The sequence below is a fragment of the Colletotrichum costaricense genome (genome assembly GCF_030867565.1).
Source record: "Colletotrichum costaricense strain IMI 309622 chromosome Unknown Scaffold_3.1, whole genome shotgun sequence".
Lineage (NCBI taxonomy): Eukaryota > Fungi > Ascomycota > Sordariomycetes > Glomerellales > Glomerellaceae > Colletotrichum > Colletotrichum costaricense.
The window spans coordinates 3,240,453-3,264,912 of NW_026848232.1; the positions used below are offsets into that span (position 1 = coordinate 3,240,453).

At 52.2% G+C, this 24,460-nt stretch overlaps 10 protein-coding genes across 10 annotated transcripts; 4 read left to right on the forward strand and 6 right to left on the reverse strand.

Annotated features, from left to right (window-relative positions):
- Positions 1-145: 145 nt before the first annotated feature.
- CCOS01_03927 (p-hydroxylaminobenzoate lyase) lies at positions 146-780 on the reverse strand (the record flags this gene model as incomplete). The annotated part of the gene is made up of 2 exons (XM_060452110.1): positions 146-608; positions 677-780. 2 exons carry the CDS (start codon positions 778-780, stop codon positions 146-148), a joined length of 567 nt encoding a protein of 188 aa, XP_060318375.1.
- Positions 781-2,530: 1,750 nt separating this feature from the next.
- On the forward strand, positions 2,531-3,943 carry CCOS01_03928 (uncharacterized protein; the record flags this gene model as incomplete). The annotated part of the gene is made up of 1 exon (XM_060452111.1): positions 2,531-3,943. One exon carries the CDS (start codon positions 2,531-2,533, stop codon positions 3,941-3,943), a length of 1,413 nt encoding a protein of 470 aa, XP_060318376.1.
- A 294-nt stretch (positions 3,944-4,237) lies between these two features.
- On the reverse strand, positions 4,238-4,966 carry CCOS01_03929 (uncharacterized protein; the record flags this gene model as incomplete). Its single annotated transcript, XM_060452112.1, has 1 exon — positions 4,238-4,966. The coding sequence occupies one exon, from the start codon at positions 4,964-4,966 to the stop codon at positions 4,238-4,240; it is 729 nt and encodes a 242-aa protein (XP_060318377.1).
- A 928-nt stretch (positions 4,967-5,894) lies between these two features.
- Positions 5,895-7,071, reverse strand: CCOS01_03930 (aldo/keto reductase; the record flags this gene model as incomplete). Its single annotated transcript, XM_060452113.1, has 4 exons — positions 5,895-6,255; positions 6,329-6,866; positions 6,919-6,957; positions 7,029-7,071. 4 exons carry the CDS (start codon positions 7,069-7,071, stop codon positions 5,895-5,897), a joined length of 981 nt encoding a protein of 326 aa, XP_060318378.1.
- A 546-nt stretch (positions 7,072-7,617) lies between these two features.
- Positions 7,618-9,323, reverse strand: CCOS01_03931 (uncharacterized protein; the record flags this gene model as incomplete). Its single annotated transcript, XM_060452114.1, has 4 exons — positions 7,618-8,218; positions 8,288-8,601; positions 8,690-9,163; positions 9,228-9,323. The coding sequence occupies 4 exons, from the start codon at positions 9,321-9,323 to the stop codon at positions 7,618-7,620; spliced, it is 1,485 nt and encodes a 494-aa protein (XP_060318379.1).
- A 1,245-nt stretch (positions 9,324-10,568) lies between these two features.
- CCOS01_03932 (uncharacterized protein) lies at positions 10,569-12,411 on the reverse strand (the record flags this gene model as incomplete). Its single annotated transcript, XM_060452115.1, has 2 exons — positions 10,569-12,030; positions 12,095-12,411. 2 exons carry the CDS (start codon positions 12,409-12,411, stop codon positions 10,569-10,571), a joined length of 1,779 nt encoding a protein of 592 aa, XP_060318380.1.
- Positions 12,412-12,801: 390 nt separating this feature from the next.
- CCOS01_03933 (RNA-dependent RNA polymerase) lies at positions 12,802-16,865 on the reverse strand (the record flags this gene model as incomplete). Its single annotated transcript, XM_060452116.1, has 3 exons — positions 12,802-13,420; positions 13,487-13,807; positions 13,861-16,865. The coding sequence occupies 3 exons, from the start codon at positions 16,863-16,865 to the stop codon at positions 12,802-12,804; spliced, it is 3,945 nt and encodes a 1,314-aa protein (XP_060318381.1).
- Positions 16,866-18,678: 1,813 nt separating this feature from the next.
- CCOS01_03934 (uncharacterized protein) lies at positions 18,679-20,292 on the forward strand (the record flags this gene model as incomplete). Its single annotated transcript, XM_060452117.1, has 1 exon — positions 18,679-20,292. One exon carries the CDS (start codon positions 18,679-18,681, stop codon positions 20,290-20,292), a length of 1,614 nt encoding a protein of 537 aa, XP_060318382.1.
- A 1,372-nt stretch (positions 20,293-21,664) lies between these two features.
- On the forward strand, positions 21,665-22,515 carry CCOS01_03935 (uncharacterized protein; the record flags this gene model as incomplete). Its single annotated transcript, XM_060452118.1, has 2 exons — positions 21,665-22,003; positions 22,354-22,515. The coding sequence occupies 2 exons, from the start codon at positions 21,665-21,667 to the stop codon at positions 22,513-22,515; spliced, it is 501 nt and encodes a 166-aa protein (XP_060318383.1).
- A 671-nt stretch (positions 22,516-23,186) lies between these two features.
- On the forward strand, positions 23,187-24,113 carry CCOS01_03936 (glycosyl hydrolase family 61; the record flags this gene model as incomplete). Its single annotated transcript, XM_060452119.1, has 1 exon — positions 23,187-24,113. One exon carries the CDS (start codon positions 23,187-23,189, stop codon positions 24,111-24,113), a length of 927 nt encoding a protein of 308 aa, XP_060318384.1.
- Between the last annotated feature and the right edge of the window lie 347 nt (positions 24,114-24,460).

Consider the following 24,460-nt stretch of genomic DNA (forward strand, 5'->3'; position numbering starts at 1 on the left):
TTATCCGCAAAGTTTCCACAATCCAAATACTGGACTAGAGCTGTGCCACTCCTTAGAATTACGTAGAAACCTCAAGTCATTCTTTCATGATCACATTCTAGCCTTGAACCGTCGACTTAATCATGCTCTGCTAATGTACTCATATCTACACCGATAGAGGCTGTGGGGCGCCCGGCTCAGCATTATAAGAGATTCGACCGGCAGGCAGAAAGAAAAGTGCTACCAAAGCTCCTTTCCGGACCTCAGGGAAGTGATGTGTTCCAGGTCCGGGGGATGTCCAGCCAGCACCCTGCCAGCCTTGCATTCCTTTGAGTTCTGCCGTAGAATCCAGCTGGATGACGCAGTTTATCTCGCCGTAAGGATGGGCGTGATATTGTCCTCTAAACTCAGTATCGCTATCCATGAATACAGTCGTGATGCTGAAGTATCTTGTCGCCGCCGAAGGAAGTGCGATCTTGCCCCGCCGGTATTTGCGTCCGTCAATCTCGGTCTGCGCTACCCATCCTTCTTCGAGACCCTGTTTGATATGGGAACAGAAGTCTTCGTAGTACTGATTGCCAGGTCCGAACTGCTGATTGAGTCGCGTCTCCAGGTCTTTACCGGGTGTTCTAGTGTATTCGATGTGAGTTGGATGGATTGATTTCACATAAATCATGTCTTAGGTGAAACAACTTACAAATCTTGCACCTCATTCAAAAACTCGCAACACCGAGAGACAAACTTCGCCGCCGTCGGCCATTGCGACACATCCAGCACCTCAGCTGTATCTGTCTTCTCCATTTTGAAGAACGCAGATAGGGAGGTGGAGTTGATGGTGAACAGGTGTATTTTGGGGGGAAAATGGCTAAGCCAAGATAGTTTTGTCGGTAGTTGAAGCCGGAATGCCACATGGTGCGGGGAAGAGGAGTCGCTTAGATCTCGTCGGTCACGCCTACACGGCTTCCTAGCGTGTTGATGACGGAAGCGATCGTTCAAAGTAAGTGTTCACGTGGCGCTCTTGTAGTTGAATGTTTGGACCCGACATCCAAGCCAAAGAAAGATAATTGTCCCTGGAAATTCGAACAACAATCGAAGAGTCGCGTATAATCATAGAACCGCGTACCGTTGCATCTCCGCAAGCATTTCCGACAGCGATGAGATTGCCATCTCCATTCAACTGAAAGCAGCCGTAGTAAACCCCATGCTGCTGTTGCTCGCCTGGCGTCTCCGCTGAAGCATTTCCAACAACCCCTAAATGGTGAATGATATTTGAATTGTGCAGTATAATTTCTTGTGATCAGGGAAAGGGTTAAGTAGTGGATAGCAGTTGAGACTTGGGCAAAGTACGTTATGAAACGCCGTAGATGTCAATTTTGATACTGCAATACCTCAATTCTTATCAGGTTGCCTACTTAAAATATGACTCGCTGGTAATGAGAACATACAAAAGTCATCCTTCATAACCTATATGTCTATTAAGGCACGTACAAGAACAGAATTGGAGTTTTTTCCGCTGCTTAACTCATTTGTATCAAACGATTTGATGAGCGCCTTTCATTGCGTGACTTAGGCGCCGTTCTGGCCATTTGATACATTAAGGGCCAATAGGTTCGGGAAGATGATGTAGCAGTCCAGCGAAGAAAACACAGGAGAGGTACGCCATACAAAGCGATTTCTGATTGACAGGGCTACCTACTGCATCGTAAGATCGAGGGAATACACAAGTTGGGAAATAAAAGTTCAGGATACCAGACGCATTGGTTGTGGCAAATACCATGCTTCCGGCTCGAGATACTTCCAAAGGATCATCGGTTCATTCTCTCTAAGGTACGCAAAGAACCTAAGGATGCAATGCCATACAACATGATGTGCATGACCTTGTTTGCCAGGGCCGGCCGATCAGAAGCTGATATCTTTGAGGGTGGAGTAGCACCGCATCACTGGGAATAGATGCCGGTGGGAGGCCGATATAATCATAGCTTGGCGGGGTGAAATGCATGCCAGCTTGACAGAAGTCTCCGAAGTCCGCCTCTCACGATTGGAGGCATACAGAAGATCAGACGGAATGGGTCGGAAACGTTCCGAGAATGAATGCGACTGGGAAAATCCGATTTTCAAGCTGAAAGCAACTCAAGAGTGTTTATCGACAAACGTTTAGCTGAGGCGATTACCATGGTTCCGGGCTTGGACTGGACCCCGATCACAATTCGGGATGGATGCGCTGCAACGGGGGGCGGGTGATCCATCCCAAAAGGGGAAGTTGTATGCGACACTGGGGCGACTACCAAGCTTGCCTCGCACGTATGCTTAATATGACTGCTCAACAACCTGGGCTCGTAGTATTGTGTAGGTAAAGCGTGGAATTAAGGTTCAAGATCAATGAGCCCAACTCCTGTAATCATATCTATGGTCGATAATCAGATAATGAGATGAACCCCCTTTCCGTCCTCGATCTTGTATAAAGACCCGGTGCTGGTAGCGATCATAACTGCCTTCCGTTCCTCATCCAGCAGGGTTGTGTTTCTTTCCAACTCAAGATCATCCCGGCAAAATGAAGTCTTTCGTAGCTGTTGCTGCTGCCTTTGTTGGCATCGTCTCTGCACTCGACCCCATCTGCGATGCCGAATGTCAGAAGGGCTGCGACGCAGCCTGCCAAACCGCCATCCAAACCACCTACGAAGCTGAAGCTTCCCTGTGGGTAAGCGACATCGTGTCCGACCCGTTCTACTCTACGCCTTCCAACTTCACCGGTGCCAAGCCTGGTGACATCCTGCGGTGGGAGAACGTGCCCGCTGCGCAGCTCTCTTCCAACTGGACTATCCCCGCGAGTCTGTCATTGTCAAGGGTCCTCTATGTAACCGAAGACATTGACCGCAAGCCGATCCCCGCATCCGCTTGGGTTCTCCTGCCTTTCTCCAATCCATTCGCCAAGCCCGGTGCTACGGCCGAAGAGAACAAGCTGCGCACCGTTGTCTGGACCCACGGAACTGCCGGTCGTAGCCGCTTGTGTGCCCCCACCAACAACAAGGGTCTGTACTACGACTGGAAAGCCCCTTTCATCCTCGCCGAATCTGGCTATGCTGTCATCGCTCCCGACTATGCTGGCCAGGGTTCCGACATTCCCCAGGGCTTCATGTACGAGTCTGGCTGGCTCCACGTTGCTGATGTCGCATACTCTCTCGTTGCCGCGAGAAAGGCAATCGGCGACCTTTTGGGACAGAAGTGGGTGGTCTATGGCCACAGCGAAGGTGGTATGACGGCATGGAGAACCAACGAGCGTCTGGCTCAGCCTGACCAAGAAGCTCTTTTGGAGGCCGGCGAGTTTATCGGCTCCGTGGCTGCCGCCCCTGCTTTGCGGCCGCAGAAGTTGATCCCCGCCTCTCTCGCGCTTGCTCAAGGAAAGGCTGCCCACGACCCCTTCTCGGTTTACTTCCTCCAGTCTCTGTCTCTGCTCTTCCCCGACCAGATCAAGGTTGCGGACTACCTTGGAGAGATTCCTCTGCAGCGTCTGGGTGCCCTCGACAAGTCATGTTTCACGTCTGGCTTCGCTATCGTCGGTGATTTCACCCCGGAGCAACTCTACAAGAACACAAGCTGGTTGACGCTTCCTATCGTCGACGAATGGGCAGTTCGATACAACGGCCAAGGCCCGCACTCTATCGCGGCGCCAATGTTGGTCATTTCGGGCGAGACCGACACGATCACGCCTAACAACCTTACACTCGATGACTTCAACCAGACTTGCACCTCATTCCCTGAGAGCCCTGTTCATGCAAGAGTTTACCCGAGCATGGGTCACGGCCAGGTTCTGGAGGCGGCGAGAGCTGACATTGCTGCATGGATTGGGGCGAGATTTGAGGGAGTCCCGGTGGAAAAGACGTGTGTGAAGGAGGAGGTTAAGCCTCTGACGGACAGATATGCTATTGGCGAACTTTTCTGGCATGCGACTCTCCAGCCCTTCTAAGGGGGTATTCAAGGAGGTCCAATCAATGAGTGTAGACTCCTTCACGGGAAGTCATTCAACCGCCTTATTATTCTCATATCTGTTGAGCTTTCTTGGAAGTCATGCGTGTCAATCACTTGCCATTGGATTATGGGAGAATTATACGTGATGGGAACCTTGCTAAAAATCATTGAAGCAGTACAAATTTCTTGTCCGCGCCTCTTGAACTTGCAACTTCATGTATTCTACCTCTACATGTACCCAAACAAGCCCACTTGGTGAAATGACGTATCCTACTCCGATGCCACATCGCCATCACGGGTTGAGATTGAAGTTCAACTTCTTCTCGCCTCTTTTCTCACGCCAGTAATTCGTGCCTTCTAGCAACTCCGGGCAGCCTCGAACCATCCAGCCCCATTTTCGCAGAAACGCGACGTTGACTTCCCAACCGCGGGGATCCCAAGACTCGCCCCAGACTATCATACGCGGTCGCTCGACGCCGTCTTTTTTGTCATCGAGATGGAAAATGTCGAGGCAAAAGTCATCTTCGTCAAAGAACCCGAGCTCTTCTGCCCGAATTCCGGCTTCTCTTAGTGACGGAAACGGGAAGACGTCAAGAAAAGGGTGATGTGTAATCTTTTTCTGCGCTTCCGTTGGACGTAAATATGGAGGCCACGAGAGCTCTTGTCGAGAATAGCAGGGAATGTCTGGGCCTTGGAGATTATGTGGAGAAATGAACTCATCCTCACAGATGGAGTGTACGTTGAAGCCCAATATCTGCGTATTCCGCCAGAGCGCAGTGAGCAGGTTGAGCTTGACGAGGGCGCTTAGCTGTCGAGGAGCCGGGGTTCCCAGGGCATAATTTCTTCGTGCCTCCTGTGCGAGGATCATCAACTCGCTCCTCCTTTTGGGGCATGGCAGAAGCGAGTAGCCTTCATCTCCGGTGGTACCGTTTTGCAAACGGCCAGCTGATTCTGCTTCTGCTATGGTCTCGTTGATCACTCCCTCTAGTTGACTCATCTGACGAAAGACTTCCTGCTTCATTCTTCTACCTAGATGCAATCCATCCAGTTAGATGGCGTATAATGACTTGTGGAAAGCCAGGGAATTCGGGGCGGACTAACGACGTGCTCTTTGGTTAAGTCGATTTTGAAGTTTCCTCCGCTCTTTGCTTGACGTCAAGCCAGTCCAATCTTCTGACGACTCTAGGGCTTCACTTTGCGCTGGCAATTGTCCTAAAGATACAGGGACGATTTCTGACGTCGACGAAGATCCTGTCCTCGTCAATGATAGCTCCTCTTCCTGAGGTGACAAGTCCATCATGGCGGCTTCTACTGATTTCTGGCTGTTTAATCTTCTCGATATGGAGGGGAAATTTTTCGTAGAAGGATGGGGAGGAGGCTGTGGTTGACTTTATGCTTTTCGCTGCGACGCTAGTGGTCCACTCCCCGATTCAGGCGGTGCTATGGCCAGGCATGGCTTGGCTTAGCTCACACAGCTGCTTTTTATCTTGAATGCGAGGCACTACGAGTGAGTCGGCCCGTCATTGAACAGTTTGCTTTATTCCAACCTAGCTACTCGAGTGTTCAGTAATAGTTAGGAGTGATAATTGGCTTTTCATCTGTAGAGAAGGTAAAGATCCTCGGAAAGGTGTCTCATTGGGTAGGGACAGAGCTAGACATTCTGCGTAGGTGCGTTAGTGCACCAGCACCTATAAGTTGGCTGCCTCCCCGGTTTTACTCTAACTCCGCTGACATGTAGAGTTATAGGCGCTTTCGGTGGCGAATGCAGAGGCTTGGCTCTGCGTACAACGGGAGCAAACGACCCATACATTTGTAAGCGTACTGATACGATAATATGATTACGGACGAATAATGAATGTTGTTGAAGCAGCGGCAATGTATTATCCTTTAAGTGGGTTTATACTGAATTCTCGATGCTACCCACCAAAAGCGACTGACGGTCTGCTATCTTAAGCCAGCCAGTTGCCATTCTCGTCCTCGTAGCCCATATCGACGTAGGTCCAGCCCTGTTGGGTCATCACTCCATCGATCTCCATGTGCTGCACCGCAATTCCGTTGGAGAATCTCTCCTTCTTGATCGTCTTATGTGCCTCATTGATCTTGTTCATCTCCTCCTCGGTAAGGGTGACAAGGCGGATGTTCTCCTCAATCCGCTCCTTCTTGGCGCTCTTTGGGATGACGGCGATGCCGCGCTGGACGCACCAGGAGAGGGACACGACGCCTGCCGAGATACCATGTGCCTTTGCGATGCTGGTGAAGAGCTCGTGGTTGAGAATTTCATTCTGGGAAGGACGCGATCCACCCATTGTGCTGTCTCAATTAGCGCCCCGTCCCTTTGTCCAACATGTCCTCGATCCTCGCTTAGGGGTATCAAAAAGCTCACCTCCAACTCGTGACCACAATGCCCTTCTCCTTGCAGTAAGGTACGAGGTTCAGGTTTGGGTTGAAAGCATGCAACTCAACCTGGTTAACGGCAGGCACGATAGTGGCCTCCTTGAGCAGCTCATCCATGACCTTAGGCATGAAGTTGCTGACGCCAATTGACCTGCACTTGGGGCCGACCAGCTTCTCCATCAACTTCCAGGTCTCGATGAACGTTGGGCTCTCCCACTTCTTCAAGACCTTCTTCTCCGGTGCCGGAGTTGTGGCCCAGGGCCAGTGCATGAGGAACACGTCGATGTAGTCAAGGCCCATGGTGTCCAGTGAGATCTGCAGGGCCGTCGCGGGATCGTGATGCCACTCTCCCCAGAACTTGGTCACAACAGTGATTTCCTCACGGGGGACGCCGCTGCTGCGAATGGCCCTGCCCACAACGTCTTCGACGCCATAGAGCTGAGCGGTGTCGATGAGACGGTATCCGGAGTTGAGGGCGTGTATGACAGAATCCTCCATAGCCTTGGAGTCATCTGATCCTGGAGTGCCTTCAGGCTGTCAGACTCAGTGGGACGCGTTCGGTATGAGAGCTCTCCCTACCTTGCCATGTTCCCAGACCCACGGCGGGGAGTTCGAGGCCTGTAGAGAGTCGGTCAGCCCATGGGAACTCATGAGATGCGTGTCATTATTCATGGCGATGGGTATCGTACCATTGTTCAGCTTGAACGTCTTTGTGCAGATAGGAGGTGCCATTGTAAATAGTGCTGTAGCTGATGTTTCTAAAGATAAGAGCAAGATGTACGAATCAATATCGAGGCTCTTGGTCTGATTATCTGCCCGTTGCGATATTCGGTTCTCGATCGCCGGTTGCGGGACTTTTGTGCGGGGGAAGCTCTGAACAAAATTACGTCATGTCAACCAATTGAATTACATATGAAGCCGAAGCCACTCGTTTCGCCAGTATAAAGATTTATCCGTAACGATAAGAAAGGCATCGCATCGCGGCCAGAATTGTATCCCCTCGGCAATGCATACGGTGTATAAGTACCTGAGTAACGTGGAAAGACGGCAGTTTCGTGCGGTAACTGAGGAAAAAATTAACACGTATTTTAGTGCGAATGTTGAACGGAGAACCGAATGACGGGCTAGAATTCATATCTTTCATTAAAATGTGAGCGTACAATTTACATGAATACTAGTCGCTTTGCAATGCAAATCCAGGTACTCGCAGTGTCTCTCAGGTATCTTGACCTGATGTAAGTTGCATAGGTATGCTATATACGCCTCCCTCGTTCTCCCTCACGCGCTAGGTCCAATGCATTCGTGTCCAGATGCATAATCCATGCCCCAAATCATCTTTACGTCAGCTAATAAAGCCCCGGCGATGGCAAAGCCTTTGCCCAATATGTCGTTGAGCAGGACAGCCACTCGTTGCCGGATATCATCTCTCTTAGCCTCCAAGGCAACGCCCATGAGCACAACAAGATAGCTCCATGACTCTAGCCCGACAACGGGAGCCCGTTGTTCTAGCCTCTCTAGGACGAATAATCCATGTCCTTCGAGATCCGGCATGTCTGACATGTGCGGCAGGTCCTCGTCAATAAGCTTCCACGCCGGATCCCAAAATGTTCGCGTTATTCCCATTAGCGAGAAATGGTAAAAGGCCTCGCGCAGAATGCCGAAGTCGCTTTTGTCCGCCTCGTCGTCATCGTCGTATCTATCTCCTCGAAGGTTCTCCATCACATCAATGACCGCTGCCGAACTTTCGATAATCTCCATTCCCTGCTGCAAAAGCCCAGCTTCTGATAGTATCTTCCTGAGCTCTTCGTCAGGTGGTGGTTCAGCAGCTAGATGGCGGTCATTCAAAACGTGACGCGCTTGTCGCACCCATTTCGTTGCCCTACATAAATCATGAGCTGACTTGTACCACACTGGACTGACTTTTTCCCCGAGAGTTGGCTTTTCTTACTTGTGGTGCAGTCGCGCAAAATTGGCCACGTATTTTGTGTAGTGGTGTAATATGGCGGAGTTAATGCGAACTTGGCTAGTAATCGCATCAATATTGTCAAAGAGCTTTGGATCGTAGAGTTCGACATCGACAAGAAAGGTGTCCTCGAACGATACTAGACAGTGGTAAGTTGCCATGAGCGAATAGTTCATCAGCAATCCTTTGTCAAAGTACAAAAAAGGTGCTCTTTTTCTCTCCTGGACCTGCTGTTGAACCTTTTCCGTCAACTTTCTCATGGTGGCCTGAAAGAAGAGCCATGACTGGCCAGTCATTGTCTGTTCAAAGCCATTACAGTCAGCTCTGAGTATGATAGAAAATGAGGGTAAGATGCTGCGTGTTCTCAGTGTTCAAGTCCCAACTCACCTCGGCATAAGCCATCAGAATCCCATACAGCAACATCAAGTGCTGGTCACTGCTTTCGGGAGACGTGAGGACGTCAAGGAATTCTTTCAACTTATATCGGTCTTGGGCCATGATAGTGGCTGCAGCTTTTTGCTTCTTTTCTAAAGCGGTCGTCTTTGAGTACTCTAGGCATATTTTGCCAATTGTTGTTACAACGGCACGAATTGGTATTGACGTGTCGAGGTATGTCCGCATGAATGACAGCGAAAAGACATCGGTCATGGGTGAAGGTGAGTCGCCCACGAACGCGAAGAAAGCCATTGTTATGTCAGCCGGCAAGGGCTCCAAACTCCCCGGCGTTGAGCTTAGACATCCTGGTGTGGTGATCTTTGATTCAATGGTCGCATTGGTGGTCGGTGAGCTTTCGCTCATGGAGGAGATTCCGGAACTTGACTGCGACCTTTCCCTCGCATGCCAAGATTGCCGGCAATCACACTGTGATCATCGTCAACAGACGTTTTCATAAATAGTATCTCATGTCACGTCTCAGTCCACTCACCGCAGCCGGCAACCTGTGACACGACAGACATCGTCGTCGCCCAGGTGATGCCTTGCTATGGGGCCTGCTTGACTTGTTGACTCTGTATCGATTCATGGTCACGCATGACCCCACCGTATGTGTTCAGCTCAAGTTTGGCTGCCAAACGGCATTAGGGCAAGGTAATATGAGATGGTCCAAATACAACGACAACCAACGCGCCGGGTACCATTTGAATGGTGTGACGGAGACAAAGAAGCCGAACTTAACCCAGCCTAAGTGCCGAAAGTCAGTGGAGGGAAAAGAGTAGGAGGGAAAAAAGAAAAAAAGTTTAGGGTGCCGGTCGGCGATCCTGAAGCTTTGGCCAGCGAGCAGCTTCTCTGCCATGGGGGCGGGTTCGCCCGACAATTGAAGGCTTTCTTCACCACGTGTGCATGAATCTCTTCTGACCTTGAAAGTTTCCATAGGAAGTTGAAGTGAGCTGTGTAGCCCCTTTGGCGACCAAACATGGGCAGGGTTGAACCGAGGAACCTGACCCCACGGATAGCTCCTCCTACTTTTATTCCATGGCAGAATGGTGTGGAGGGGGATGAAGCACGGCGGATGAACTTAGACTTTGGGCCGACTGTTCTGCCGCAAGGGCCAGCGCGACGAAACGAATGGAGGGGAAAGAAGGGAGAAAACCCCAGGTCCCCTGCATGGTACCTGACCGTGCGATGCTGGGGCCTTGGTTTCGGCCTGTTTATACAATCCGTTTGCTTGCTTGCCTGCATGCTCAAGTTGAAGATGAAGTGAAGAACTACTCTCATTCACAGTCGGGGGCTTCCGACCTCGCACGAGTAGCACACTATTCGTTCTGTCCGCATTTTTACCGACAGGTATGCTTAGAGCGGGAAGTGGGCAATAATCTGAAGTCGTGAAGCTAAAACACCCAACTACGGACGCTAGTTTTGACTCCGTGATGGTCAGACGGAGTCGAGTCATGGAAGTCCTGGCCCGCTACCTACTCCGCTGTCCGTCAGCGTCGCTCAAACAGTCTTTCAAGGCGCTGCGGTCTCCGCGTGCTCCCCGAATATTGCAACGATCTTCGGTGTCGTCATAGTACATATCGATTGGGCTAGGTCTTGGGAATGAAGAGTATCCCGCCGGCTGTGACCTGCGAAACAGATGTTCAAGCCGAGCGAACTCGAGCCTAGCCTACCTGAGAGCTCAAGAGCCTCTGACCAGGTGCCTACCAAACGTAGTAGCTGGGAGACTTGACATGGTATTGAGTAGCCAGATGGAGTGTTTCTTCCGGTGAATTTGAGAAATAGATGACTAGCAAATAAGGCAAGGGGGTTCTGAGTTCCTGATGGGCATCACTTAGACAGCATCCTTATTTCCGTCAGCGTTCTTCTTTTCCTCGAGACCAAACTCAGTTTCCAGCTCTTTTCTCAGCTCAACCTCTCTCTCCAAGAAGCTCAATAAGAAAGCCAGGCCACCGAACGCAATCGCGATGAGAAAGACCTTTCTCATAGCCTCGGTGAATACATCAATGATCTGACTTCTCGTCGGCTCATCGAAGGACTCGACAAAGGCTTTAGTGGCGCTGGCATACGCATTGCCATGCTGTAAAATACCCCGAGCCGCAGGGTCATCTATCTTCTGCGCGGCATATGACGATGTATACGTGTTGAAGATGGCCGCGGGGATAGCGACGCCCCAGATACTCCCAAAACTGCGGATGAATGACCAGCTTGCCGTCGCGGCAGCTTGATCTGCTTCTGCAAGACCTGCCTGGAAGGCTGGCAGCAGAGTGTTGAGAAGCATGCCTGAACCAACGGCGGGGACGACTTGTACGAGGACCCAGGCTGCTGTGCTGCTGTACCTGTCCAAGACGGCCCATATGCCGAGACCGAGTGTCATGAGGGCAAAGCCTGCGATGTGGAGAGCTTTGTAGCGGCCCCATCGTGCGAGGACGACGGCGGAGATGGCGGCGCCCGGAATGGAGATCAAGGTCACGGGGAGTAGTTGAACACCTGAACGAGCTGGAGTTGAAAGCTTGACGGCCTGAAAGTATAGCGGGAGGAAGAAGAATGCCCAGTACAGAATTGCGGAATTGAGGAAGGTGGTCGCGTAGATAATGGCGGAGGTCCGGTTCGCGAGGAGGCGTAGAGGCATCACTGGTTCCGGGACGATGCCTGATCCCTCAAAGATGCAGAAGGCAACGAGGCCTACAAGGCCGAGAACGAGGGGGATGATGACGCGGTAAGAGGACCAAGAGTAGATTTCGCCGCCCCAGGTGAGGGCTATGAGAACGGAGACTGTAGATGCGATGAGGATCGAGTTGCCAATGTAGTCGATTCGGCGAAGTTTGCCGTTGAAGGTGGCGGTCCGATCCCATTTCACGTGAAGGAAAAGATAGAGGAGAACGAGTGAGAGGCCGCCAACTGGGAGATTGATGTAGAACACCTGTTCTGTCAGTTTGGGTTGGAAAATACTGGCATGAAGGCGAGTGCTCACCCATCTCCATGAAGTAGTTTGCACGATGATGCCTCCCACGAACGGTCCGATTGCCATGCCGACCCCGTATATTGCCAGGATGATGGCGATATAATTACCTCTATCCCTAAGTGGGACGAGGTCGGAGATGATGATGTCGATGATCATGTTTATGCCACCGCTTCCCATGCCTTGCACAGCTCGCCCAGCGATGAGCATCGTCGGGCTACTAGCGCCACCGCAGATTCCGCTGCCAAGAGTGTAGATTGCTACGATGAATAGCGTGAGATATCTGCGGCCGAAAAGATTGGAAACCTGCCCAAAGAGAGGCTGGACAGCCGCACTTGATTGCACTTCATATCAGTATTTTCGGCCACATGTAGCTGGGCTGATGCTCCGAGACTGACCTGGTGAGAAAGAAGATGTTGCCAACCCAGACATAGCTGCTCCCAAACTTCAAACGCTCAACAATAGTCGGCAATGAGGTCACAACCACTGTGGTCTCTAGGGAAGCGAGTAGAGAAGTGATGCATAGCGCGAACACGATGACCCAGAAGCGTATGTCCTTCCTGTACGCCGTCGATGCCTCGACCGCAGTCTGGCTGTCTTCTTTCTGGCCTTCAACTTGAAGAGAACGTGTCTTGCTGGGCTCAGTGAGAATATGCGAAGAGTTCAGGTTCTCCAAAATTTCGCTGCTGGAAGCCGGCTTTGCGGGGGGCATCATCGCGATTTGGGAATTGGGTAAAGAGAGCAACGGGAATGCAGATGGCCCATGAACACGAAGAGCATAGTCCTACTCTCTCGTCCTGTCATATATAGGGAATCTCCATCTCGCGTCAGCAGGAGGCTTTCCAGGTAGCAGGGAAGTCAGTCGGAGGCTTACACTGGCGTCTTCGTAACTGGTCAAGGGAACAATCCTTCGACGTGAGCAGCAGCGGAGGCTTTTAGTGAGACTTTTCGCGCACTGATTGGAAGCGACGCTAAACCCGGCAAATCATCTTTCCTAGCGTCCTCCAAGGCTTTGAATCAAATGTTCAAAGAGGCCCACCAAAGATACAGCCTCAATATCGTACAAAGTTTTTGATCGTATCATGATCTACCTCACACAGGTACTCTACATGTAATGGCTGTATCCATAATTGGGATACTGCCCGACATCCACGTCATAGCCGATGTACATATAGGACATTGCTGGCCCACCACTGACACCTACAAACCCACCGCCCGCAGCGTCGCCGTTGCTGGGGTTGACCAATCGGCCACCCTTCACGCGATTAGCAAGCTCGGTGAGCTCTTTGAGCAAGACACCCGCCGAAATAACCTTGAAGCTTTCCAGCTGTGTTGCTCGGTGTCCGCGCTCAAGGTCGGTACTCGGCAGCAAACCGACCATGAAGCACGCATATGACATCTCCAACGCATCCTTGTTCGGTGCCAAGAGCCGTTCGATGTCATCGTCAATCTGGCGGGTGCCAGTCGGTGCAGGATTATTGTAGATGTCGGTAGGTTGGGCAGCTTTGTCTCCCACATTGCGGAACTTGCGCCGCATTTGTTGCACCATGAGGTCGGCTAGTCGATCGAACTCTTGCTTGAGCTTCATTGAGTTGTCCTTTTGACGACGAGTCTGCGCGCCAGTCTTGTTGAAGATTGAGCCGCAGAACACCTCGACTTCTGTCAGCTGCTTCAAGTGACTGTCAGAGTACGTTGTCATGGCACTGAAGAGATGGTCTTCGTATCTGGAAAGACTATTAGCTGGAAACGATACACTAAATCGCCACAACGTAAGTCCCAGAGCCACTCACACGTCGCGCAAGCTTTTCGCCTCCCTAAGTTTCGTTTCCCAGCTCACTCGCCCATGAGTATAGTCTTTGATCTTTCGCTCTATTAAGCCTACAAACTGGTCCCAAACCGAGGGTCCGGTCTTGGGGATGGATCTCTTGATTTCATCATCCCAGATCTGCTTTTCGTCGACATTGCGATAAAGCTCACCGAGGATTTTGTCTGATTTGTAGTATCGGTAAGATGGTACGAAATCGTCGTCATCGTCGTCGACTGCCTCGTCCTTGCCAAGGAAGTCGATCTGCGTTCGATCGTACAGCTGAGCAGGGGGTGCGGGCGCGAGGCTGTGAGATATATCAGCAGTGATAAGCTACGCCGAGCGACAACATGTACTTACAAGTCCGGGCGAAAGATGGGCGCCTTTGGGATATCTTCCCGCGCGACTGGGATGCCTGTCTTCGAAAAGTCCACAGCAGTCGAGTGTAGACCGGCTAGTTTGATGCAGTCGCCGCTCACAGTTCCTTCATGATGTTTATCGGCGAGAATTAGATGCCTAGTGGCAATCATGCCGAGTACGTCAGACTTCATGAAGTCAACAAACCAATTGGCCATGTCTTCTCTCGTCACTGATCGACCAAGTGGCTCCGGTGTTACTCTGGGGTAGTCGGCAGCTTCATATACCATTGCGGGCATTGCATCTTGGTCCCAGATGATGTTATACAAGTCGCCATCAAGATCACCACCGCTGAGCTTGCTAGGCAAGTCGCGCTCTCCAAACTGACTAAACGCGATGCAGTTGCGAAGGTTCCGTAAGGGGTGACCTGCCGGTGGTACTCTAACCATAACTCGCTGAATATCGCCGGGGTGAAGAGCTGGCGAGCGCGTCACGAGCATGAAGGTACCATCCTTGATAGATCCGACAGTGGCTGGCTTTCCAGGTCTTCGGAAAGTGTCAAAGGAGACAAAGACCTGGCCCTCCTTGAGAAACTTCGTCTCATCCATGATTCCAAAAAGGGTGGCGCCATTAGGAACGGGTATTCTGGCTTTGTGCTTCAACAATCGCAATTCCCGTAGAACAATCGACTCGACCACTGCTCTCAAGAACCTGTCTTGACGGTAGTCTGTGCCGTATTTGTCAAGGCTCTTGACAAAGGTCGACAAGAAGAAACTTGTGCCGATGGCCTGGAGATGCAAGAATGTTGCCGTGTTGTACGCATCGGCTGTTACTGCCCGAAGTCGATCAAGCTCCATCTTCTGCAGTCGGAGAAACCATTGCTTGGATACACCCAAGTCTTCCATGATCTTAATCAATTGCCGATTCAGCACCAATTTGAGAGGCCGTGATGCCACGTCACAAATTTCGAGATTCTCCCAATCCTTACTGGGGAATTTCTCCATGGACTCTTTTCGAATGCACACCGCTCGACCCTGAAGCCTTGTGTCCAGAGATAGCATTCCTTTGACACCTCCCCACCTGATCTGCAAACAAGTAGAATGGAACGAGCCTCGTGGCAGGCGGGGCCAAATCAGCTCGAGAGCTTCGCGGGAGATTGTGCCGACACCATCGCTGAAAACGCGTTCAGTTTTCCCCTCCATTGATTTGACATCCGGGACATAGCAGCGGTTGATGTCGGCCTCGCTGATGGAAATGAATGAGGGGGTTTCCGAAAAGGCCTGTCCGATGCGAGCGGCGCACTTGGCCGGGATTTGTATCTTGTCGAAATCACCTAACGATTTGATGATGTTTCCGTACAGTTGCAGTTTGTTCCAATCGTCAAAGAATGGAGCTGAAAACCATGCTGAATGGGATCGCAGTGACGAGTGGGAGAACCCAAGAAAGCCATAGACTCGACCAGCAATCTCCAGGCCCTTGCCCAGGATGCTCTTGTAGCGGTCGAAGATTTTATCGTAGGAAACCTTGCCACTGAAGAATAGATCACTACCATCTTCGTCGGCGAAGGTGACTCTCATGAAATAGTCCGTCTGGTTTGGATATTTGCGAAGTATGCGATTGAGAGGCTCCAGATCAGGTCCATGCAAGGTGATTCTCGTCGGGGTCACTGTGGCCTTGAAAATCCAGGCATGATGATCGGTTATCTCAGGCTCCAGCAGGACATCTCTGAACTCGATGTTGCTTTCGGATTGCAGACGTTTCTCAGTGGAGATGAGGTATTTCAGAATCTCGTTGGGATCCAGGTCACTTGGGTCAGTGTTATGACACGGGTAGTCGATTCCATCGTGGCCAGTGCCATGCAAAACCTTGAACGCCTGCTGGGAAACGGGCTCCGGCTTGCCATCTAACTTGGCGCTTTGAAACAATTTCTCTAGGGACATCAAAATGGTGTGAGCACTGCGTGGATGCAAAAAGTTGTTGAAGACCAAGGACTGCAGCTGAAACAGGATGCCAAAAGGTAATGCCTTGGCGGATCCGGCCTTGACTAGGCCATCGTAGAATTTGGCCCACTCAGTGTGGTAGTCAACTCCGTAAAAGATAGGCGTCTGGTTGAGAGCGACTTTCGAGTGCGCAATAACGATGATTTCCTTCTTCTTGAGGCTGATGATCTTATGATCGAAGTCAGGCCCGAAAATTCCCAGCTGGTAGACGAGACATGTTCCCGCGCACTTCAAATGTTCCCTACTGCTGGATAGACCAAGGCTACGAGTGAGTGACTTTCCCCGAGGTCTCTTGGCATCATCGATCAAGCCTAGACGTTCCATCTGTTGTTCCAAATCGGACTTTGTATGATAGAAGCGTGGTGGTTCGCTGAGGAGAAGGGTGAAACTGGAGGGAACAGATGTGTGTATCATCTCGACGATGGAGGAGTGAGGGATCTCGACTTTCACTCCCTGCTCAAACTTTAGAATGAGCATTCTCTTGCCAAACTTTGCTAGGCCTCTTTGAGAAAGACGACATTGTTCGTTGAAGGTCAAGGTCTTGTCTGGCTGAAAAGTGTTGTGGCCGCAAGCCAAGTGGCTGACTTGAAAAACGATGGCGTCGTCGGTAGAGGGAGCATCTTGCTGAGTCCGCTGTCTGTGTTTTTCCTCCAGACGATGGGTAAGACTCTTGATCATGAAAGGGTCGGGTGGTCTGTTGCTTGGGGCCACATAGACATGGGTGTTCATTAGAAACAGGTTTGCTCTCGCCCGTTCCTTTGGAGGCTTTCCTCCTTTCGAAGTGGGCTTGAATGCAGCCCCAGCATCAGGAAGGATGACCTTTCCATGACGCTTCAGAAAGCGTTTTCCGTCTTCTGCTTTGAGGAACGTCACCCAGCCCTTGTCGTTCTTGCTCTTCGTTGAGCATGCCCATTCAAGGATGCCGAGAGCATTCATGTGCGGCCTAAGCTCCTTCTCCAGAGTTCGATCCGTAAGGTGCCTAGGCACGTTGGTCAGGAAGACCTCCATTGCGAAAGTAATAGCAAGTTCGTGATGGGAAGCGGCAAGGTTTATTCGACTTGAAACTATGAGACGAGGCCGGGGCTAAGGATGAGACTGAAGCCCCCGAAGAGTGCGGGTAGTCAGAAGTTGGTTTTAAGAGCAATGCGAGTATATAGACGAGTTAAACCAGAGGCAGAAGCCAAAGTGTAGCGGACGCCGGGGTTGTCGATGGAAGGTGAATGGGTGTATTGAGAGCATCTCACACCTGGAACGAGTATCAGTCCTGTCAGGTCACACAGCACACATTGAAAAACGACGGCGCACCCTTCTTTCCATGTGTTTTGCCAGTCACATCCGAGAGGTACACCGCTCGGAATGATTGGACACGATCAGGGACGGTAAGGAACAGCGAGCAGACTGCAGGTTGGTTTGCATCAATGTTTGGTCGACCCAGCGGACACTGTTTGCAGTGGCTGCAGCGATTGTCGAGGGAGCGGTGAAGACTGAATGAAAGAGATGCGAGAGATGTCAAGTCGCGGGCTACAGAAGCGATTCGATTTATTGAAAATTCCATGAAATGCGGTCTCATTATGCCCGCGCTGACGTGGAAGAGAAGCTCCAGCTTGCTGAACACGTTGATTGCGAAAAGCTTCAAACGTCCCGAAGCTCGGTCTATCAGATGGCTATCTGCCCCACGCAAAGGTAACCTTCTTCCCTCTAGTCCCGAAAGAGCACGGTCCTTCTTCGCTTAATGTGCAGCGGGTCAGGAGACCACAACTCAGCCAACCAGAAGGAGAATACCGGCGATTATGAGCTAGCCTCCGGCATATACCGCTGCCCCTCCATTGAACTGGCAGGTGGCAAGAGACGGTTGGCAGATGGCAGGTTTGTTGACGGTGGTGGCTTCCTTCAATCAAACTGACTGAGGGCGTGGGGGTAGGAGCGGAAAGAAGGATGGGAAGCTACAGGTAGCGATGAACCTGCCATCTGATACTTCACCATTGTAACATTCCGAACAGGCAGGCAGATTCAAGAGTAAAGAGGGAAGGAGCTTAAGGTGTCCGTATCTCACCTCAGGGACTTGGACAAATTCTTCCGAGTTCTAGCCGATTGCCATTTTCATCCGAAACATCGACGTCGTTTCCCATTCCACCTGCCTTACCGTACGGAATACCTTGATCAAATCCACACGTCGGATGCCGTTGAGAAAATGCGATGCTCTACGCGGTGGCGAAGTAGTCCTCCATTTGAGAGATGCAGAGTCTTATTTGCTTCGAGATCCAGATGCGGCAAGTCAAGGGGAATATTCAGTCAATAGCCTTCAACGAAACGGCCCATTACCACCACCGATATCGCTCCAAGCATATGCTCCTGGAAGAATCATCAATCGCGAGGCAGCGATGCGAAAGGTGCTGGCAGAACACTTTTCCGCCACAATGCGCCAGATTATTTATTTCGACAATGGCCGAGGCCGACGCCCCTCGTCCCCACGGTTACCGCACCTTGAGTTGGCAAGACGCGGATTCTCTGAGATACATCGTCCCATTGAGATAAACCGGTCCTATCGAAGAAACTTCCTCGAAGCATCCTTGAAAGCATTGACTCGAATTGCCGTCGCACAGCTTGCCGTGTCAAGATCCCGAACGCGCTGGACCCTCTCTCCAATTTCGACCCCGCGTTCGTCATAAGCCCCGCCCCGAGCTTCCCACGGCACCCGAAGTCACCCTGACTGAATACCTCACATACCGAGTTCCCCCGACCATTTGTCTTTGCTCCTTTGCAAATCTGTCCAAACTTCTCAATACACCTCAGACAACACCAATTGAGTCAAGTGTTCGCCATGGCGCCCCCCGGAATGCTCTACGTTACTATGCAGCCGAAGCCTGAACTGGCTATCGAGCAGTTCCACGAGTGGTACAACAACGAGCACGGCCCAACCCGCCTGCGTCTCCCCCAAATCTTCACCAACGGCCTGCGCTACCGCGCCAACGACGGCAAGGAGCCGACCTACCTCGCCTCCTACGATGTGACGGACATGTCCCACCTCGAGACACCCACATACACCACGCTCCGCGCAAACAGATCTGCTCGTGAGGCCGATACCATTGGCCAGGTGGCCGTCACCAGATACTTCTTCGACTTGGTCATTGAGCAAAAGGCCCCTCTGTTCATCCCCATTGAGCAGCTTTCCGACGAAGAAGCCGAGGGCATCGAGCTCGTGGCCATTGAGACCACTCTCAAGGACGAGTCAGACGAGGCCGAGTTCAAGAAGTGGTACGCCGAAGAACACATTCCGATGCTGTCCAAGGTTCCCGGTTGGTTGAGGACCCGTCTCTTCAAGATTTCCTCCATTGGCGACGGCGTCGGCAGCAAGACTACCTTCTTCGTACTCCATGACTACGCCCGTACAAATGGCTTGGGCGGTCCCGAACACAAGGCCTCTACGGCTACTCCTTGGGCTGCAGAGATGGTTAAGAAGGTCGCAGGCATGAATCGCCGTACCTACTCTCTCTTCTACGTCTTTGGTCCCGCCTCTCGCGACCTGGAGAATTTGGCCAAGCTGCCGGCCACGGCTTCCACCTTTACAGCCCCGGATGGCAAGACCACTACTGTTCCCGGAAAGGACGAGGTCATCGACTCGTACATCACAGCCGAAGATCAACTTTCGATCCCTTACAAGCTGGAAGGCAACCCTTCGCCCAAGGCACCTACCGTAGCATTCTGCAATTCTCTGCTGACGTCTCTGCACATGTGGGATCCAGTCGTGAAGATCTTGAAGGAGCAGCGCCCCGACTTGCGCATTCTGCGGTACGACACACGAGGCCGACACGCCATCCCGGGCCCGCCTGTGCCGGCAACTCTGGACTTGCTTGCCTCTGATCTGCGCAGTGTTCTTGATGCACTTCGCATCCCCAAGCTGCACGCCCTCATCGGAGTGTCGATGGGAGGCGCAACAACAACCAACTTTGCGCTCAGGTACCCCAATAGACTGAAGAAGTTTATCGCCTGCGATTTCAACGTGACGTCGAGTGCGGCTAACACCCAGGCCTGGAAGGATCGCATCGCGGTTGCAGAGGAGAATAGCGGAGCCGGAATCGCAAAGCTGGCCGAGCAGACGGTAGTTCGGTGGTTCCATCCGGCCACGTTGGAGAAGGAGGACGTGGTAAAAGCCATGACGGAAATAGTCGCAGCAAACAACGTAGAAGGCTTCAGATATAGCTGCCAAGCGCTGTGGGACTATGATCTGAAGCCAGAGCTAGGTTCTTGCCAAGTTCCCGGCTTGCTGGTCGTGGGTGATGGCGACGCCAAAGGTGCGCTGGTCAAGGCAATGGAGGGCTTCAAGGGTGCGTTGGGCGACAGCGGCGCCGAGTTGAAGATTGTGCCAAACGCCGGTCATCTTCCCATGTGGGAGAGCCCTGCAGCGTTCTGGGAAGCCATCCAGGCATTTTTGTAAAACAGTTCTCTTAAAGAGAGTTTCTTCATCGAACGCAACAAAAAGCTTGGCCAAAGAATGATTCAATCGAGAGTTTTGCCGCAAACAACTCTGCTGACATGCTCAGCCGGGATTAAGAGTCGACGAGAGGGGCACGAAAGGGGGCCATTAACGCAATCGATCTGCCATGAGACACCGGCTGCCTATACCGAGCAGAGATGTCCCCTGCACCGCTTGCAACTCACAGCCTGCAGACATTAATTAGTGTTCACCGCTGTTGTCGTCATAGCGAGCAGAAGTTCTGAATAGCAGCGGATTTAGAGAGCGCTGTCAGGGGAGGGGGCTTGACGACCATCAAAGTCTATCTCAAACAAACACTAACCCAATCAAGGTTGACGCTAGGATCACGATTCGTGACGCGGCGACCGTTTGGCGACCAGCCCTGTCGAATGCGGCCTTGTACAGGAATCACGCGCCGCAACGCCGTCTCGGCGCGACGCTGTGAAGTGCAGCTCGTGGATCACGCCAGAATGAGGGGAAGAGGGCAAGACTCGACGGTCACGGACGAGAACAGCGGTTACGGCATGCGCCCAAGAGTCTTGAAAGTGCGAAGTTGAGTCAGAGACTGAGATGGTCTATTACAGCTTAGACTCCAAGAGGCTTGAAGATTTGGTCGGCAAATCGCTTGACGGTCGACAAGTTGACAAAGCTGCTAAATCGCTGACAGGTATGCGGGCGCCGTTTCATCGAAAGTGCCCACAGACGACGAGTTGGAAAGAACCAGACTGATGATTGACTGATAAGTAAACGAACCCGTAGAACCGTGGAACGAGACGGAATCGCCAATGACCTAGAGGCTCGGCGCATTAAAGAAGAAACGGTCTGGCGGCAGTTGTCTTGGCGAGTTCATCTCGACTACGCGGATCGACGCATGGGAATGCCCGAAACGAGATTCGCTCACTATGCGACAGGCCAGCGGCCCAGTAGGCTCAGCAGCGCGCCACGACGGGATCCATACTCCATAGTGAAAGGGGGCAGACCGGAGGGCGGGAAGTAGGACCTAACGAGGCAAAGAAAAATTCAATCGGAAAAGACAGAAAAAACGTGGGCGCCAGCGAGAAATGTGGATCGATACTCAGGGGAATATGGCACTAGGAACCACACCTTAATTATTCAGACCATGCGGAGAAGTGCGAGACCGAGGCACTTGCACAACTCACTGGCAGTTTTGCTGACAGAGAGTTACAGACTCGCAGAAATGCGACACTCGAGGAGTCGAGAATGAGTTTATGGATAAGAGAAGAGAGAGAGAGGCTAACGGGAGAGTATGCATCACTGGCGAACATCGGCACTCGGACTATGTCTTACGGTCATCTTTGACACTCACTCAAGAATGGAGCTATGGGGATATGCATATTTGCAGGTTCCTCTCGCGAAGATGGGGCGTATCCGAACAGTCGTCACCTCACCACTGGCCCCTCTAGCCATCATCTTCGGCTCCGAACCACTTAGACTGCGCACTGATAGTACGAATCACGATATCGTTGAGCGTATCCGTATGATGCAAGTCAACTTGCAAGAGCAAGACGAGTTACTGGCAATAAGACAAGGTCTGGGTGGAGAGCGTGGTGGCATTTGGGTAACGCGCATCCGATCCTCCTATGATTTACCTTCCCATATTAAGGGCGGCAGGAGGGTCTGTTTCAAGCCCGGCGCTACGTCTGAGATTCCGGTGCGCCCGTGCTGCGCCGTATTTGTACAGTTCCCGCCGGCCACCCTCTCAACGCGGTAACTCTGCCCCATGACTAAGTCGAATAGAGTCTTTTCAAGTTCTCACTCTGGCAAGTCTGGCAAGTCTGGCAAATTCTGGCAACTCGCTTGCAAGTTGCGGCTTGCTGACAAGTAGTGCCTCTCGGCTACCATGGCAAGGGGGGGATCCATGACTATTACGGGATCCCCTGCTTCTCTCACGCACCGTTTCTGGGTGAAAGAGTCGTGTTCGCCAGGGCTTCTTGCTGATGATGAGTAAACTATTGGGACTGGGCATTGGGTATGTATTCAATACTGACCCAAGCAGCACAGCATGCATACCCAGGTGACTCCATCATGGCCATCACCTTCCTTGCGCCGCACAACCCCAGCCATGATCCCAGCTTGAGCCCCTGGGCCAGATCATGGCTATCAACTTGCAAGGCTTTGAACATGGGAGAGGACGGCAGAGCGCCCAGACAACCCAACGGCTGACGTTACGAAACTGAGCGCCTACGCCTCCTAGTGGAACGGTCCATCTCATCTTTCCTAGACCGGTATCCCTTCCAAATCGGAGCACATCCGGCTGCTGTGACGCTGTTGGACCTGTTGGTCTCCTCTCCCCGGCCACGACGGGTGCCACCCCCCCAAAATTCCACCACTCTGGTTTGCATATTGGTGTTTCGGTCTTATGAAGTTTCTGCCATCTCCACCCGGCCCTGCTCCCACTTCACTACGGAGTAGGGTTGAGGGGGCGGCTCAGCTATCAGGCGCTTGTAGGACTATCTTGGCAAGAAGAAACTGGACTCGACCAGGTTGGGAATAATTGAGAGCTGGAAAAGGACGAAAGGGGGGTTTGCTTGCTTGGCATCTTACACAAGAGCCTCCCGGTGGGATAAATAACACGACGATGTCCTCGCTTTGTTTGATATCTTTTCCCTCTTGGTTCTTCATCCAACATTGCAGGTCGCACACATTCTTTGGTTCTTTCACCACTTCATTCTTTTTCCAAACCGTCAACCGTCAGTTCTTCACTGTGTGAAGCTGGGACATTCTTTTGCAAAAACTCTTACATCCAACGAATTCAAGCTCATTCATTCTCTTCCCAACCCTTCCTCCTTCTTTTTTCCCACAGGACCATCCCAACAAACTCGACCTTCTCAAAAATGTCTTCCGTCAAGTCCACCATCGCCCTCGTTGGCGCCTTCGCCGCTAGCGCTCTCGCCCACGGCACCGTCACCGGCTTCAAGTTCGACGGCGCCTACGAGGCCGGCTACAAGCTCGACTACTACTACCTCAAGCAGAACGGCGGCACTCCCCCCTCCATCTCTGCCTGGTCCGCCGAGAACCTCGACAACGGCTTCGTCGACGGCACCGGCTACGCCTCCGCCGACATCAACTGCCACAAGAACGGTGCTCCTGGCGCCGTCGCCTCCACCGTCGCTGCCGGTGGCACCGTCGACTTCGAGTGGTCCGCTTGGCCCGAGTCTCACTTTGGTCCCGTCCTCACCTACGCCGCAAAGGTCGACGGTGACGACTGGGCCTCCGTCGACAAGACCACCCTCAAGTGGGTCAAGATTGACGAGTCTGGCATTGATATCGCCACCCAGGAGTGGGCTGCCACCAAGCTCATTGCCAACAACAACACCTGGACCACCACCATCCCCTCCGACCTCGCCGCCGGCAACTACGTTCTCCGCCACGAGATCATTGCCATGCACGGTGCTGGCTCCCTGAACGGTGCCCAGAACTACCCCCAGTGCGTCAACGTCAAGATCACTGGCTCCGGCACCGCCAACCCCGAGGGAACCCTCGGCACTGCGCTGTACAAGAACACCGACGCCGGTATCCAGTTCAACCCCTACGCCACCATCTCCAGCTACACCATCCCTGGCCCTGCCCTCTACGGCTCCGGCTCTGGCTCCGGCTCTGGCTCTGGATCTGGCTCCGGCTCCAACAGCACCACCCCCGCCACTCCCTCTGCTCCCTCCACCACCGCTCCCTCTGCCACTCCCGCCGTCTCCGGCGCTGCTGACGATGCCTGCGCTAAGAAGGCTCGCCGCCACGCTCGCTCTTTCCGCCTCCGCCACTAAGCGTTGGTAGAATGCAGTGTGTGTGTGTGTGTGTGTGTGCGTGTGTGCGTGCAGGTGAAAAACCAGGAGGAAAGAAGATACGAGGCCTTGTTCCACTTGGAAGAAGGTCTCTGAATGAGCACATTGATTCGTTTCTCAAACAACCATGTAAATAGATTTATACCCGGTGTATATATCGCTGCAAGCACAACACCCTTTTTTCAGTCGACCACCACCACAAGCGTCTAGCGCACCTTTTTTGCAGCTGGGCGTCTTTCAAGCTTTGCAATGTATATCTGTTCAAAACAACCTTGTCCGTGCCTGCCTCGTTCTGTGAAGTGACTGCCATTCGTGATGAAAAGTCTTGC